Genomic DNA, 16,389 nt, shown 5'->3' with positions numbered 1-16,389 from the left:
TATTTCCGCACCGTCATCAGGATCCTTGCAGCACTATTTTGAATTTGTTGGAGCTTTATAAGGCTCTTGTTGGAGATCCCGATGAGGAGTGCATTATAATAGTCCAGTCTGGATGAGACAAAGGCATGAACCAGCTTTTCAGCATCACAGAGGGAGAGGCAGGGACGGAGTTTGGCTATGTTTCGGAGATGAAGGAATGCAATTTTACAAAGGTGATGGACGTGTATCAAATGACCGATGGGAGTCTAACTTGACACCCAGATTTGTAACAGAAGGGTAGAGGGTAATGGTACGGTCAGAAAAGGAAATACAATTTACAGAGGAACGAAGTTGATGGGGGGTGTCAATTAAAAGAGCTTCAGTTTTGGTGCTGTTCAGCTTGAGGAAGTTCTTGGACATCCAGGCCTCAATCTCATCCAGGCAAGAGGAAAAAGTGGATGGAGGTGTAAGAGAAGTCGAATCCAGTCTCACATAGAGATCTGCGTATCATCGGCATAGCAATGGAATGAAACTCCATGCTTGCAGATGATGTGACCCAGGGGTAGCATATAGATATTAAAGAGGGTCGGCCCAAAGACTGATCCTTGTGGGACCCCACAGGTCACAATGTGGGAATGAGATTTAGCGTCCCCCAAGGCCACATACTCAGTCCTGTATGTAAGATAGGACTTGAACCACTCCAGAGCAATGCCAGAAAGTCCAATTGTATAGTGAAGGTGATGAAGGAGAATATTATGATCTGCCATATCAAATGCAGCTGTGAGGCCCAGGATGATAAGGAGTGATGGAGAGCCCTGGTCAGCAGCCATCAGGAGGTCATTGATGACTCTGACCAGGGCTGTCTCTGTACTGTGAGAAGTTCGGAAACCAGATTGAAATTTTTTAAACAGATTGAATTTTTTGAGGTGATCCTGAAGCTGAACCAAAACAACCTTTTCCAAAACCTTAGACAAAAATGGAAGGTTGGAGATCGGATGATAGTTTGCTATCACTTCAGGATCCAAAGAGGATTTTTTTAAATGAGGTCTAATTTTTGTGGTTTTCAAGGCCAGTGGGACTAAGCTGTCCTGGAGAGAGTGATTAATGATATCAGCAATAAGAGAGCTTACATCTGATACTTTAGCTTTTACCAGAGGAGTAGGAAAGGGTCAAATGAACACATTGAAGGCCTCATCCTCTGTATGATGCCCTCAGCTTCTTTAACTGTGGTACAGAGGAACTGGGAAAGGCAGCCCATTGACTTTGATGTAGAAACATCCAGCGATGGAGGGCTGGAAGGAGACAATGAGGAGCGGATGATGTCCACCTTAGAGGTGAAATATTCAATAAAATTATTGCACTGCTCCTCTGTGAAATTATTACAGGCATAGGTGTGAGGATTGCGTAAATGGTTTATCACGGAAAAAAGTTGTTAGGAATTTCCAGGACTGTCGTTGATTAAATTTGAATAGTATTGAGATCTGGCAGTGGTCGGTGCCCTGGAGTAGTTTTTTTGGTGTTCCCGATAAGCTAATTTGTGAACTGTTGAACTGGTTGCAACAAAACGCCGCTTGAGGGCTCGCCCAGCTGTTTTCATCTGTCGAAGGTCACGTGTAAACCACGGGGCAGATTTTACAATGTTTGTTTGTTTGAAGCGAGGGGGAGTATTTTGAGGGGAATTAATGGCAATGTGTCTTTTACTGTAATCATTTTTTTTTAATTCAAACATTCACCATATTTTTTGATCACACCTCACATATAGTTGATGATTATTATTATTAAACAATTACTTCCCTTTAGGCTTCGTTGTGGTACAAGCGACAGACACAGTCCAAAGAAAAGTTGGGGTGCCAACAAATCATCAATGAATGAACAAAAAAATTACTTTGGCAGCAAAACAAACGTCCACTCAATGGCACAAAATAAAGATAGAAATCACAGCCGCTGATGGCTCATGGCTAAGGGTCTGTCTGTAGAGCTGGTCAAGACTGAGATGCCATAACAGAATTACTAGATGCTATAAAGTCACTACAAAGCGGGAAATCTTCAGGCCCTGATGGTTACCCCGTAGAATTTTATAAGAAATTCTCCACTCAGCTAGCTCCCCTCTTATTGGCAACATTTACAGAAGCTAGAGACAACCAAATACTACCTCAAACATTTCGACAAGCATTAATCACCGTCTTTCCTAAACAAAATAAGGACTTGTTACAATGTGCATCATACAGACCAATTTCACTCCTGAATAATGATGTTAAGATACTCTCAAAAATCCTAGCTAGAAGGATGGAGAAAGATAGATAGATAGATAGATAGATAGATAGATAGATAGATAGATAGATAGATAGATAGATAGATAGATAGATAGAGTGCTGCCCTCTATAATATCACAAGATCAAACTGGATTTATTAAAGGCTGACACCTATCTTTAAATCTCCGACGCTTGTTTAATGTTATATATTCATCAGCAAAATCAAACACCCCAGAGATATTACTATCATTAGACGCAGAAAAAGCATTTGATATGATTGAATGGAATTACCTTTTCACTGCATTGGAGAAATTTGGGTTTGGCCCGAATATTTGTGCATGGATCAAACTACTGTATACCAATCCAGAAGCTTCAGTTTGTATTAATAACATTTGCTCAGACTACTTTAAACTAGAACGTGGTACCAGACAAGGATGTCCCTTGTCGCCACTGTTGTTTGCAATCGCTATTGAACCACTGGCGGTTCACTGCCGAAATTCTTATCAGATAAAGGGGATTGTCAGAGAAGGACTGGAACAGAAAATTTCTCTATTCTGTCCCCACTGTTTTAACAGCACTAACAGAAATTTCAAAAGATATCTGGTCTTAGAATTAATTAACAGATGTGTTCGGTGTTCTTCCAGATGGACTTGAATTGGAGAAGGACAAGCAAATGGTGATTGCATTCGCTACACTTTTGGCACGCAGACTTATTTTGTTAAATTGGAAGAATCCTAATTCTCCTCTTATAAGTCAGTGGGAAACTGATGTTTTATATTATTTGAAATTGGAAAAAATCAAATTTTCAGTTAGAGGATCTGTACAAAATTTTTTCAAAACATGGCAGGATTTAATCAATATTATTTTAGAATAAGAGAAATAACTATTACCGCATTTAACTCCCTTCTCCATCTCTTATTTACATAGATATTTACTTCTCCCTTTCTTTTGTTTAATGTTGCCTTATTAAAAAGCCTTAAGCAATTTTCCTTTAGCTAAGCTCTCCTTCTCAGGGGTGGGGTTTGATTAGTCTTCAAATTTGTTCGGTTATAAATTGATCTGTTTGTATGGAATGATTACAATGAAAATTAATAAAATAAAAATATTAAAAAAAAAAAAAAAGACTGAGATGCCATGTGTGAACGGCTGACTTTATATGGCTCAGACAGGAAGGGGCAGGGCGTCCTGGAGGAAGGAAGGCGGAGTCAGTCGCCCTTAAGGAGCATCTTCTCAGAGCTGCGGAGGGAAGGCTGTTAGCGACAGCACCCCCTCTAGTCCCGGAATGGCATAGCATACCAGATCTGAACTGATGATAAGGTGGATCCACAGATGTGCATGAGTGGCAGCCACAATGTTGTTTGCACCCATGTCTGAACTGCTCATTACTAATCATCAGCATTTGGTTACAAATATGGGTGTAAACACTACCAAAAAAGGTAAATTGAAAAGAAAGTATTTAAAACTATGGCAGTGAAAAATGTATGAATTTCTTAGAAATAGCTGAACAAATGAAATGAAGTGAAGGTAACTGATTGAGAAATTATTTGGAAAAAAAACATCTGCAGCCATAGAGGTCCTCAGGGTGGAAACTTGAGGTCCACTGCACTAAGCTGAAAGTGACAACATTGACATTATGTGGACCCCCGCAGGCTAATTGTCCTTTCTCTATTTTCCCAGATGGGTGTCCGCTGATTACAGGAGTGGCCTGAAGAGCAGATGTGACTGGATGGGATGATGCTTCTTCAACAACTAAGCCCCTTTGAAGCTTTTGTTTGCTTGTGGTCTGTGTGTGCTCTGTGAAAGGCGCTATATAAGAAAAGTTCACATGAGTGAGGCAGGTAACAGGAAACAAGACCCCAAGCCTTTAAACTCATACAGAACAAAATGTGGACGAACTCACATATTGTACATCTGCCTTCTTGTGAGAGGACCAACAGGGAGGAAATGGAGGTGGCACAGAACACCTGGGTAGGTGCTGCCCCCCAGAAGCCAAGTCCATACTTGTCCAATCGAGGCAACTTAATCCGTGACTTCACAGGCATCCTACGGGAAGGCTTTCTGCTGTACCATAAGGACAAGCATGACGAAAAGGACAACCCGAATGTAAGTTTTCAATTGAATTCATTATTGGTATGGTGCTCCCCACTGAGTACGGGCTGTAAGAAGTGTACAGATGTCATTCAAATGATGTGTGAACATACTGTACGTGAGCACATGGGAAAGCAGAACAACTTTATCGAGCTGGGAGAAGGCTTGGGGCGGACAAGAAGGTTTTACTTTATTAAGCCATAGGAGGGTCCTGTCTCTTTGCCAATGAGATAAACTACATCGACAGGAGAACGGGACAAATATCTTAGAAGCGAAAATCCTGAAGGAAGTGTGCAAACATTTAAAATGGACTCTGTATATGTGTGTGTGTGTGTGGGCTAAACTGAGGCAGATTTTAATAAAAAGGCAAATATTACCTAAGAAAATGTGACCAAAAAGTATCTTTCCTCATTTCAAATGTTCAGTTCTGAATGCTAATAGCATTAAAAAGAAGTAGTGGCTACAAGTCAAGTCAAGTCAGGTCGGGGAGCATGCACTGGTAGAGTGCGTTGCTGCACCCACCACACGACGAAACAGCTTGGGATCCCAGTTTGCAACCCCCCTCTGGAAATGACCCTCTATCTGCCATAGCCAGGTCTTAAATGGACATCCCCTTTGCCTGGTCCAGCCACTCGGGTCCCCAACAATGAGGATCCTACAAGCTGGATCACCTTTGGGGGAATTGTGCCACATGGCCATAGTGCCATAACTGACGCTCCCTCTCAATGCAGGTCATGTGTCTCATTCGGGACTCCATGAGCAACACAAAGTCAAACCAGCAGTACCCAAGGATTCTCCATAGAGATACAGTACTGAAGGAGTCAAGCCTTCATCTCACATCACTGGACAGCATCCATGTCTCGCAACCATATAGCAAGACAGGAAACACCAGGGGCCTTATGTATAAATGGTGCGTATGCACAAAAATGTTGCGTAAGCCCGTTTCCACGCTCAAATCACGATGTTTAAAACCTAAACTTGGTGTAAAGCCATGCGCATTTTCACGCCAGCTCAAACCCTGGCGTATGCAAGTTATCTGCTCGGATTTGTAAACTGGCGGCACCCAGCGTCAAAGCAGTGCTTTTGTTCCAGTGTGGTTTCCCTTTCTTTTTTAGATCTACATCCCTGATGCGGCTTTATCATATACACTGAAATTAACCGCATATTGTTTATTAGTTTAAGGCATCTGATTGTAATTAACCTGTAACAATATAATGGTCCACGGAATGGCCATAGTATTCCAAATACCATAACTGCTTTAGTGTTGTTACTCTCACTGCACCTTCTTCTTCTTCTTTCAGCTGATCCCGCTAGGGGTTGCCACAGCGGATCATCTTTTTCCATATTACTCTCACTGCACCACTCGGAGTATTTATATCACTGCATCTGAGTGTGGAATCACAGCTGTACAGCAGCTGATCAGAAAGAGAATTATCGGGATACACCACTCTGCCTCAGCCATGCTGCCTATTTGAACTACTCTCATATGGCAAATACTTCAGAGCCTTTCCTGTATGGACCTCGTAGTTCAAAAACAGTTTCATCCCAAGAACTCCAAACGCACTCAATCAGTCCATCAAGTGCTCCTTGTAGAACTGTTTGTACTTATAAGTACAATCACCTCACTGTAAACTTGCACTACAGTTATAATATTGCACAACCTGAGCCACTTTATAAAGCGCGTATTTACATATGATGACGATATCATTTTTAAGATGACATGCAGCAAAATATATTTATTACATTATACAGATAAAATGTTAACATCATTTAAATAATCTATATTGTTAACAATTAAACATGTGAGGACACGGTGGCACAGCGCTAGCAACAAGCTGGCGTCCCGTTCAGGGATTGCTCCTGCCTCGTGCTGTATTCTTGCTGGTGCTGACGCGACACTGGAAGAATAGACGGATAGAATAATTAAACATGTACTACGAAGATATTTCGATGTTCCTTAAAAGTTTTGAAGAATCGGAGTTCTAAGCTTACAGATGGCTTAACGTCTATTACAGAGCTGATTGTGTGGCGATTGGTTACTCGGAGAAAGAAAAGGAAGGACAGGAATTGGGGGTTAGTACGTTTGAAAGAGACAGTACTACTGTAATAAATTATTTCATCGAAAGTTGTGCACGGCGCAGCAAGACTCTTGCATGAGGCAGGAACAATCTCTGGATGAGGCGCCAGCTCATCACTATCACTGTGCCACCATGTTCCCATGTTTAATAACATGCTTTCATTGATATGATAAGAATACTAAAATAATATCAAGTATACATCGCAGTATTTAAATTATTCAGAGAGCTGTAATATCATAAATATAATGGATTCTGTGTCCTGTCGGAGGAAGAGAAAGCCCGTTTAAGAAGCACATAGTGATTCACACACATAGAGCACATAGAATACAAAGAACACATACAATACAAAGCGTTTAATGTGCTAGTTTAGTTACAATGAGATTTGAGAAACTAGTAAATTAAATGATTTTAAGATGAAGTTTATGATGTTCTACTTTAATGACAAAATAAACTATGTGATCAAAGTGGAAATTTCGAGATTAAAGTTGACATTTCGTGCTTTTTTCTCACTGTGTGTCTATTTTTTTTTCTCTGTACTCTAATAAGCTTTCATATGACACTCAGACGGTCCGCTACGACTCGCCTTTTCACGGCGACTTTGATATGTGACAACTTCTTTTTTATTTCGGGCACTGTGCGACTTTGTGATCTTGAGCTTTCAAGTTTCTCTGCCACTCTATGTCACTCGATCAACTTCCTTTTGTTTATTATACCACTGTTTAAACCAACAAATAGTGCATTTTTCCTTTGCCTCCACTTGGTATTCGCTGAAATCCTTCTATTTTCCTTTGTGCTTTTGCCATTGTCTTTTCACAGAAGGCTGAGCTTAAGGGCTCTTTATATTGATTTGCATATTCAAAGAGGAGTAATTCTGGGAGGAGGTTGGGGAGAAATGAGAAAGGAATCAATTCAGAGGACTGACTCCTTAGAAAAGGCCCATTAAAACAAAGGGAAATTGGGTTAATTAGCAGTGAAAACTGCTCACTGATTAGGAAAATGGTTGGAATGAAAACCTGCAGCCACTGTGGCCCTCCAGGCCTGGAGTTCGACACCCCTGATCTAGATGACAAAAGGCCACTCCTATCCACTTAATGCTTCCAAAACAAAATGAGATTGAGTTTTGCAAGTCCCTAAAGTCCTCCTGTCTACCACACTACTTGGTCACTTATTCCATGTGTCTGTGGCTCTCTGTTGTGATAAATAACCAAACCTTGACACAAAAAGAGCTTTGGGGCAGCCTTCCATATACTTGGAAATGGCTGCAAAATTGAAGAAATAGTGGTCTTTACAGACAAGAGTCCAAAAAAGAACTGAGGTTTGGTACAGACAGTGTGGGTTTTAAAGACGGTAAGGAGGAAGTGACGTCTTCAGGGGTGGAACTGGAAGTGACATTCAAGGTCCCAGGTGGAATTTCCCCGCATTTGGTCTGTGGGGAAAAAAGAGAAAGGGTCAGTGCAGTCTGGCACCCCCTGGTCTGACCGGGAATTACCGTCTTTCCTGCCCTTTAGCAGCCTCCCATGCGCACATGTATGACACTGTGTAAAGAAAAGTTTCCTAATGTTTGTTCGAAATTTCCCCCTAACAAGTTTCTAACTTGTATTCTTGATGAACTCATTTTAAAGTCACTGTCTCAATCCACTGCACTAATTCCCTTCATCATTTTAAACACTTCAGTCAGGTCTCCTCTTAATCTTCTTTTCCTTAAACTGTAAAGGCTCAGCTCTTTTAATTTTTCCTCATAACTCATCCTCAGTAGCCCCTGAATCAGCTTAGATGCTCTTCTCTGGACATTTTCCTGGTGCTGCTATGTCCTTTTTGTAGCCTGGAGACCAAAACTGCACCCAGTACTCCAGATGAGGCCTCACCAGTGTGTTATAAAGCTTGAGCAGAACCTCCTGTGACTTGTACTCCATACATCAAGGCGCTATATAACCTGACATTCTGTTAGCCCTCTTAATGGCTTCTGAACACTGGCTGGAAGTCGATAGCTTAAGAGTCCACTATAACTCCTAAATCCTTCTCATAAGGTGGACTCTCAGTTTTCAGACCTCTCATTGTGTATTCAAACCTCACATTTATACTTCTTATGTGTAATACTTTACATTTACTGACATTAAATTTCATCTGCCATAAGTCTGCCCAAGCCTTTATGGTGTCCAAGTCCCTCTGTGATGATTGAACGGATTCTCAATTATCTGCCAATCCTCCTATCTTGGTATCATTTGCAAACTTCACCAGCTTGTGCTGGCTGTAACTGCAAATGCATTAATTTCTATTTCAGAGAATTTATTTAAAGAGTTAGTCAACCAGGTTAAAAGAAAGGAAATCTGGAGTGTAAGGGTGCTGCAAAGAGCGGTCAGGTTTCAGTGCCAGAGCTGTGTTTTGTGGGTTGCTCTTTGCTAAATGAGATGCCTTCATCAGAGAGTGCCCAGTTTTTATGGCTCCTGGAATGGAGGGAATGGGCTCAATTATCCTCATTGGGTGTGTTCTCAGAACTGTGGGTAGAAAAGGAGACAAGACAGTTAGTGATCACACACCCTGGTGCCCGGTGTGGTAGTGCTGTCCTGTGATGCACCAGGAAGGCAACCCTCTCATGTGTGAAAAAAAAAAATATATATATATATATAAAACATACATAAAAAATTGACTAATTAATGACATTTACACCGCCCTCCATAATGTTTGGGACAAGGACACATTTTTCCGATTATCTGCACCACAGTTTAAAATTACAAATTGTGAATTTCCCCTTGGGATTAATAAAGTATCTATCTATCTATCTATCTATCTATCTATCTATCTATCTATCTATCTATCTATCTATCTATCTATCTATCTATCTATCTATCTATCTATCTATCTATCTATCTATCTATCAAATCTAACATTTCAGACATTGTGATTAAAGTGCACATTGCAGACTTTCATTTAAGCAGATTTGCAGACATTTTAGTCACACATCATTTTTTGTATACGGTTCCCCCCCACCCCATTTCAGTGCCCTGTAATGTTTGGGCACAGCAATGGCAGGTCTATTAAAGCTGTTGTCATATTTAGGACTTTGTCGCATATCCCAGCATGCAATGACTGCTTGAAGTCTGCGATTCATAGACATCTGCAGGGGCTGAGGATCTTCTCTGGTGATGCTCTGCCAAGCCTCTAATGCAGACATCTTCAGCTCCTGCTTGTTTTGGGGGGTTAATGTGGTGCAGCGGGTCCACAGCTCAAGTCAAAAAGGCCACTTTTAAAATAAATAATCTCTGCACTCGCGGCTTAGCGAGGGGGTGTGGTGTGTGTGGCCGGGCAGTTCCCGGGGAGTTCGTGATGCGGGCGGTTCTCACTTAAGTGCAAAGGTAAGGAGTCGTCCGCATCTGTAATTGTTTCCAGGAGCTGCTGATTGCCAGAGCTGATCCACGTTCCCATGATATATAAAAGTGCTAGGCGGCTAGTAGGGAGGAAGAAGAAAGAAAGAAAGAAAGAAAGAAAGAAAGAAAGAAAGAAAGAAAGAAAGAAAGAAAGAAAGAAAGAAATGGAGGTTGCAAGGAAGAAGACGACAGGAAGCAGGGAGAGGATAGCCGGTGAGAGAGAGAGAGAGAGAGAGAGAGAACGTGAGCAGGCAGGCTCGATGGAGCAGAGGCAGCTGGAGAGTTGCCAGTGTTAGAGAAGTCGCACCATGCTTTGGATTTTTCAAAGAGACTGCTTCATGCAGTTTTAACCTCGTTGTTTTAAAGGATTGTTTTTTTTTCTATTGGAGTTTAACCTCCACCTTTCACCCGTTTTAATGGATTATTTATTTAATGACATATTTTGATACACTGTACTTACTTATTTGAACACTGTTTTGTTGTTTTAAATAAAAGCACTTTGGCACTTTTAGAATATTCAAGAAAACTTTCTATGAAGAATAAAAAATTTGGACGCCGTTTTCCCTCGCCCGGACGCAGGTCACCGAGGGCCCCCTCTGGAGCCAGGCCTGGAGGTGGGGCTCAATGACGAACGCCTGGTGGCCGGGCCTGCACCCATGGGGCTCGGCAGGGCACAGCCCGAAGAGGCAACGTGGGTCCCCCTTCCCATGAGCTCACCACCTATGGGAGGGGCCAAGGAGGTCAGGTGCAGTGTGAGTTGGCTGGACCTTGGTGGTCCAATCCTCGGCTACAGAAACTGGCTCTTGGGACGTGGAATGTCACCTCTCTGAAGGGGAAGGAGCCTGAGCTTGTGAGCGAGGTTGAGAGGTTCCGGCTAGATATAGTCGGACTCACCTCGATGCACAGCTTGGACTCTGGAACCAATCTCCTTGAGAGGGGCTGGACTCTCTACCACTCTGGAGTTGCCCCCGGTGAGAGGCTCCGAGCAGGTGTGGGTATACTTATTGCCCCCTGACTAGGAGCCTGTTCATTGTGGTTTACCCCAGTGGACGAGAGGGTAGCCTCCCTCCGCCTTTGGGTAGGGGGACGGGTCCTAACTGTTGTTTGTGCGTATGCACCGAACAGCAGTCTGTAGTACCCACCCTTTTTGGAGACCCTGGAGGAGGTGCTAGAGGGCATACCTTCTGGGGACTCCCTCGTTCTGCTGGGAGACTTCAATGCTCACGTGGGCAATGTCAGTGAGACCTGGAAGGGCGTGATTGGGAGGAATGGCCTCCCCGATCTGAACCCGAGTGGTGTTTTGTTATTGGACTTCTGTGCTCGTCACGGATTGTCCATAACAAACACCATGTTCAAGCATAAGGGTGTTCATATGTGCACTTGGCACCAGGACACCCTAGGCCTCAGTTCGATGATCGACTTTGTGGTCGTGTCGTCAGACTTGTGGCCACATGTCTTGGACACTCGGGTGAAGAGAGGGGCGGAGCTGTCAACTGATCACCACCTGGTGGTGAGTTGGCTTCGATGGTGGGGGAGGATGCCGGTCAGGTGTGGTAGGCCCAAACGTGTTGTGAGGGTCTGCTGGGAACGTCTGGCAGAGTCCCCTGTCAAAAGTAGCTTCAACTCCCACCTCCGGCAGAACTTTGACCACATCCCGAGGGAGGTGGGGGACATTGAGTCTGAATGGGCCATGTTCCGTGCCTCCATTGTTGAGGCGGCTGACCGGAGCTGTGGCCGTAAGGTGGTCGGTGCCTGTTGTGGTGGCAATCCCCGAACCCGTTGGTGGACACCGGTGGTAAGGGATGCTGTCAAGCTGAAGAAGGAGACCTATAGGACCCTTTTGTCCTGTGGGACTCTGGAAGCAGCTGATAGGTACCGGCAGACCAATCGGAATGCGGCTTCGGTGGTTGCTGAGGCAAAAACTCGAGCGTGGGAGGAGTTTGGGGAGGCCATGGAGAACGACTTTCGGATGGCTTCAAGGAGATTCTGGTCCACCGTCCGGCGTCTCAGGAGGGGGAAGCAGTGCAGTGTGAACACTGTATATGGTGGGAATGGTGCGCTGCTAACCTCGACTTGGGACGTTGTGGGTCGGTAGGGGAAGTACTTCGAAGACCTCCTCAATCCCACTAACATGCCTTCTAATGAGGAAGCAGAGCCTGGGGACTCAGAGGTGGGCTCCCCCATCTCTGGGACTGAGGTCACCGAGGTGGTCAAAAAACTCCTTGGTGGCAGGGCCCTGGGGGTGGATGAGATACGCCTGGAGTTCCTCAAGGCTCTGGATGTTGTAGGACTGTCTTGGATGACATACCTCTGCAACAGTGCATTGACATCGGGGACAGTGCCTCTGGATTGGCAGACCGGGGGGTGGGTCCCCTTCTTTAAGAAGGGGGACCGGACGGTGTGTTCCAACTACAAAGGGATCACACTCCTCAGCCTCCCTGGAAAAGTCTATTCGGGGGTTCTGGAGAGGAGAGTCCATCGGATAGTCGAACCTCGGATTCAAGAGAAACAGTGTGGTTTTCGTCCTGGTCGCGGAACAGTAGACCAGCTCTACACTCTTAGCAGTGTCCTGGAGGGTGTATGGGAGTTTGCCCAACCAGTCTACATGTGTTTTGTGGACTTGGAAAAGGCATTCGACCGTGTCCCTCGGGGAATCCTGTGGGGGGTGCTCCGGGAGTATGGGGTACCAGACCCCCAGATAAGGGCTGTTCAGTCCCTGTACAACCGGTGTCAGAGCTTGGTCCGCATTGCCGGAAGTAAGTCGAACCCGTTTCCAGTGAGAGTTGGACTCCACCAGGGCTGCCCTTTGTCACCAATTCTGTTCATAACTTTTATGGACAGAATTTCTAGGCGCAGCCAAGGTGTTGAGGGGGTCCGGTTTGGTGGACTCAGGATTGGGTCACTGCTTTTTGCAGATGATGTTGTCCTATTTGCTTCATCACCTCACACCCTGGTGAGGTGATCCAGGCACGTCCAACCGGGAGGAGGCCCCGGAGGAAGACCCAGGACACGCTGGAGGGACTATGTCTCCCAGCTGGCCTGGGAACGCCTCGGGATTCCCCTGGAAGAGCTAGAAGAAGTGGCCGGGGGAGAGGGAAGTCTGGGCATCTCTGCTCAAACTGCTGACCCCGCGACCCGATCTCGGATAAGCGGAAAAGGATGGATGGATGGATGGATGGATGGATGGCACTTTTAGTCCTATCCCCTTGCTTCATTGTTGTGCCTCACTGCCTAGCTCATTGGTGACATTATCGATGGTGTTGGGTTCAGAGCTCCCAGAATCTGAATGAGAGCATGGAGTGAACCCACATCATCATAGGGGCTTGTCCCCTTAAGTTTTCTCTTCAGCATATGGAAGGCCTGCTCATCTGGATTGAAATTGGGTGACTTGCTTAGCCATTCAAGAATTTTCCACTTTTTAGCTTTGATAAACGCCTGTGTTGCCTCAGCAGTATATTCTTGGCTCATTATCGTTTTGTAGGATTAAGTGCCGTCCTGTGAGTTTGGAGGCCTTTACTGGAATTTCAGCAGATTAGATGTTTCTACACACCTCAGAATTCATTGTCTCGCTCCGTCAGCAGTTCCACCATCAATGAAGTGAAGTGTGCCAGGACCTGTGGCAGCCATACATGCCCAAGTCATAACACCCCCAGCACTGCCATGTTTAACAGATGAGGTGGTCTGCTTTGGCTCTTGTGCAATTTTTCTTTTGGTCTCCACACTTTGCTCTTGTCAGTACTCTGATAAGGTTCATCTTTGTCTCGTCTGTCTACAAGCTGTTTCCCAGAATTCTGCAGGCTCTTTGAAGTCCTTTGTCACAAACTGTAGTCTGGCCATCCTGTTTTTGTAGTTTGCATCTTTCAGTGTGTCCTCTGTATTTCTGTTCATGAAGTCTTCTGCTTATAGTCGTCTCTGATACATTCACATTGGCCCCCTGAAGACTGTTTCTTGTTTGGTCTTCCTTGGCCTACGAGTCCCTTTGTGATTACTGAGCTCACCAGTGTGTTCTTTATCCTTCGTGATATCCCAGACAGTTAATTTTGGTCATCCTAACATATCACTGATGTCTCTATTGGTTTCATTCTTGTTTTTCAGCCTCATAATGGGCTTCTTTGACTTTTCATTGGCACAGCACTTGTCCCCATGTTGAACAATGGCAGCTACAGGCTCCAAAGGGTCGAAGCAAGGTGAGGTATCTTATGAAACCCACCTTAGGAATCACAAACACCTGTGACGCCAATTGTCCCAAACATTATGGCGCCATGAAATTATGGGATGATATAAAAAAAAGTGGTGTGACGGAAATATTTGCAAATTCCCTTAAATAAAATTCTGCAATGTGCACTTTAATCACAATGTCTGAATTATTTGACTTGTAACTTCAAACTGTAGACCAGAGGGAGAAACCAGGGAAAAAATGGGTCTTTGTCTTGATTATTATGCAGAAAACTGAATCTATTTAAATATCTGACTGTACCTGTAAATCCCATTATAGGTTGGGTTTTGTATTTAATATCCTGTCTCTCTTTCACCCTTTACTGTGCCCAATTCTTGCCCTGTCTGACCCAGCAGGTTGTTGTGTATCAGCAGGATGACCGATGTTAGTAGTAAATCATGATTACAGACTTTTTTTGTGCTGTTCCACCTCTTTCCTCAGCACCGTAGTTTCCCTCTGTGGTGTTTGGCTAACCTTTTTTCCCTTTGGTTTCTTTTTTTTTCAGGGCATGATAAACCTGGGAACCAGCGAGAACAAGTTGTGCACCGACTTGCTGTCTGAACGGGTGAGCTTGGCACGGCATAATGACATACTGTACACAGAAGTTATTTTAAGAATGTTCCTTGAAGCAAAAAAAAAAGAAAAATGTGCTGACTGCTTTGTAAATCCTTTACTCAACTTGTGCTTAAAGTGAAATACGAGAATTTATTTATTAACTTATTAACGTATCCAACTAAACTGTGAAAGTGAATTAGTTACTTTATTTGACTCTGTTGTGATGTGAGATTTTGCATATAACTTGATAAATATTTTGTATGTCTTTATTTGTAATTTAGGCAAAGCAATGTAATTTAGTGTTACTTTGGTGAGAGGCATTCGTGTTTGCCCCCCTTTACGACTGAGTTTCTTTGAATTTTACGACAGAGTTGGGGAGGTGTGCTTTAAACCAGTTTGCCGAGTATTTCTCTGCTAAAGTCTTTCAACCCCCCGCAAGGAAGCCAGGTTACTTTAACATATGGTCTTGGGGGGTGGCAGGTTTTAAGATGTTGTATTCCCCCATTGGTCTGAAGTATGGCTGTTTGGAATTGGATTGTATCAGAAGCCTTTAAGTACCATGATGTCCTATTGGCTCTAGGGGTTGGACAGAGAATCTATAAATCTGCTTGCTCAACCACATTCTCTCTCTTACTAACATCTGAAAGAAGCATCTCTTACTAACCTCTGATGACGAAGACAACACAATGGAGACCACAGTTTAGCAGCCATATTGGAACAGGCATACGGCCTGTTCTGAAGAAAGCTGAGCACCAATGATGCCTTAACTAGAGACATTTTAAAAAACTACAAGTCTGTGTGCCGCCTGAAACTACACGTCACCATTTAATAAGGTTGTATGGTTGCCAATATTCAAATGTACTTTGCAAATTGTTATTATTTATGAATATTACCAATAATACATTGTTTTATGTGTAACTTAATTCCTGCTTGTCTTTTTACTACACCTAATTGCCTATAGATATAGAAGGGAAGGTGGGGATAAGTTATATACTATAATACCTGTGTCTTTAGGCATTATGACAAAGGCTATATATTAATAATACAATAGGGGAAAGTAGAGCAATATACAGTGCATCCAGAAAGTATTCACAGTGCATCACTTTTTCCACCTTTTGTTATGTCACAGCCTCATTCCAAAATGAATTAAATTCATTTTTTCCTCAGAATTCTACACACAACACCCCATAATGACAACGTGAAAAAAGTTTACTTGAGGTTTTTGCAAATTTATTAAAAATAAATAAACTGAGAAATCCCATGTACATAAGTATTCACAGCCTTTGCTCAATACTTTGTCGATGCACCTTTGGCAGCAATTCCAGCCTCAAGTCTTGTTGAATATGATGCCACAAGCTTGGCACACCTATCCTTGGCCAGTTTCGCCCATTCCTCTTTGCAGCACCTCTCAAGCTCCATCAGGTTGGATGGGAAGCGTCGGTGCACAGCCATTTTAAGATCTCTCCAGAGATGTTCAATCAGATTCAAGTCTGGGCTCTGGCTGGGCCACTCAAGGACATTCACAGAGTTGTCCTGAAGCCACTCCTTTGATATCTTGGCTGTGTGTTTAGGGTCGTTGTCCTGCTGAAAGGATGAACTGTCGCCCCAGTCTGAGGTCAAGAGCGCTCTGGAGCAGGTTTTCATCCAGAATGTCTCTGTATATTGCTGCAGTCATCTTTCCCTTTATCCTGACTAGTCTCCCAGTCCCTGCCGCTGAAAAACATCCCCACAGCATGATGCTGCCACCACCATGCTTCACTGTAGGGATGGTGCCAGGTTTCCTCCAAACATGATGCCTGGCATTCACACCAAAGAGTTCAATCTTTATCTCATCAGACCAGAGAATTTTGTTTCTC

General features: G+C 43.7%; 2 protein-coding genes across 4 annotated transcripts in view; one reads left to right on the top strand and one right to left on the bottom strand.

Annotated features, from left to right (window-relative positions):
- Window positions 1-16,389, bottom strand: part of LOC127526518 (uncharacterized) — a 499,994-nt gene that overhangs the window by 8,573 nt on the left and 475,032 nt on the right. The gene's annotated exons all lie outside the window — the stretch shown is intronic.
- Window positions 1-16,389, top strand: part of LOC114645667 (1-aminocyclopropane-1-carboxylate synthase-like protein 1) — a 201,453-nt gene that overhangs the window by 34,769 nt on the left and 150,295 nt on the right. For all 3 annotated transcript variants that reach the window (XM_028793495.2, XM_028793494.2, XM_051923617.1), the window contains exons 2-3: window positions 3,909-4,334; window positions 14,484-14,543. In XM_028793495.2, the coding sequence (XP_028649328.1) occupies window positions 4,116-4,334; window positions 14,484-14,543 (279 nt within the window). In that variant the 5' untranslated portion in view covers window positions 3,909-4,115. The remainder of the gene's footprint in view (window positions 1-3,908; window positions 4,335-14,483; window positions 14,544-16,389) is intronic.

Source organism: Erpetoichthys calabaricus, chromosome 2 (assembly GCF_900747795.2).
Source record: "Erpetoichthys calabaricus chromosome 2, fErpCal1.3, whole genome shotgun sequence".
In the NCBI taxonomy this organism is placed as follows: Eukaryota; Metazoa; Chordata; class Cladistia; order Polypteriformes; family Polypteridae; genus Erpetoichthys; species Erpetoichthys calabaricus.
Note: the sequence above shows the minus strand (reverse complement) of the source record. Positions and strands in the feature narration are given on the sequence as shown.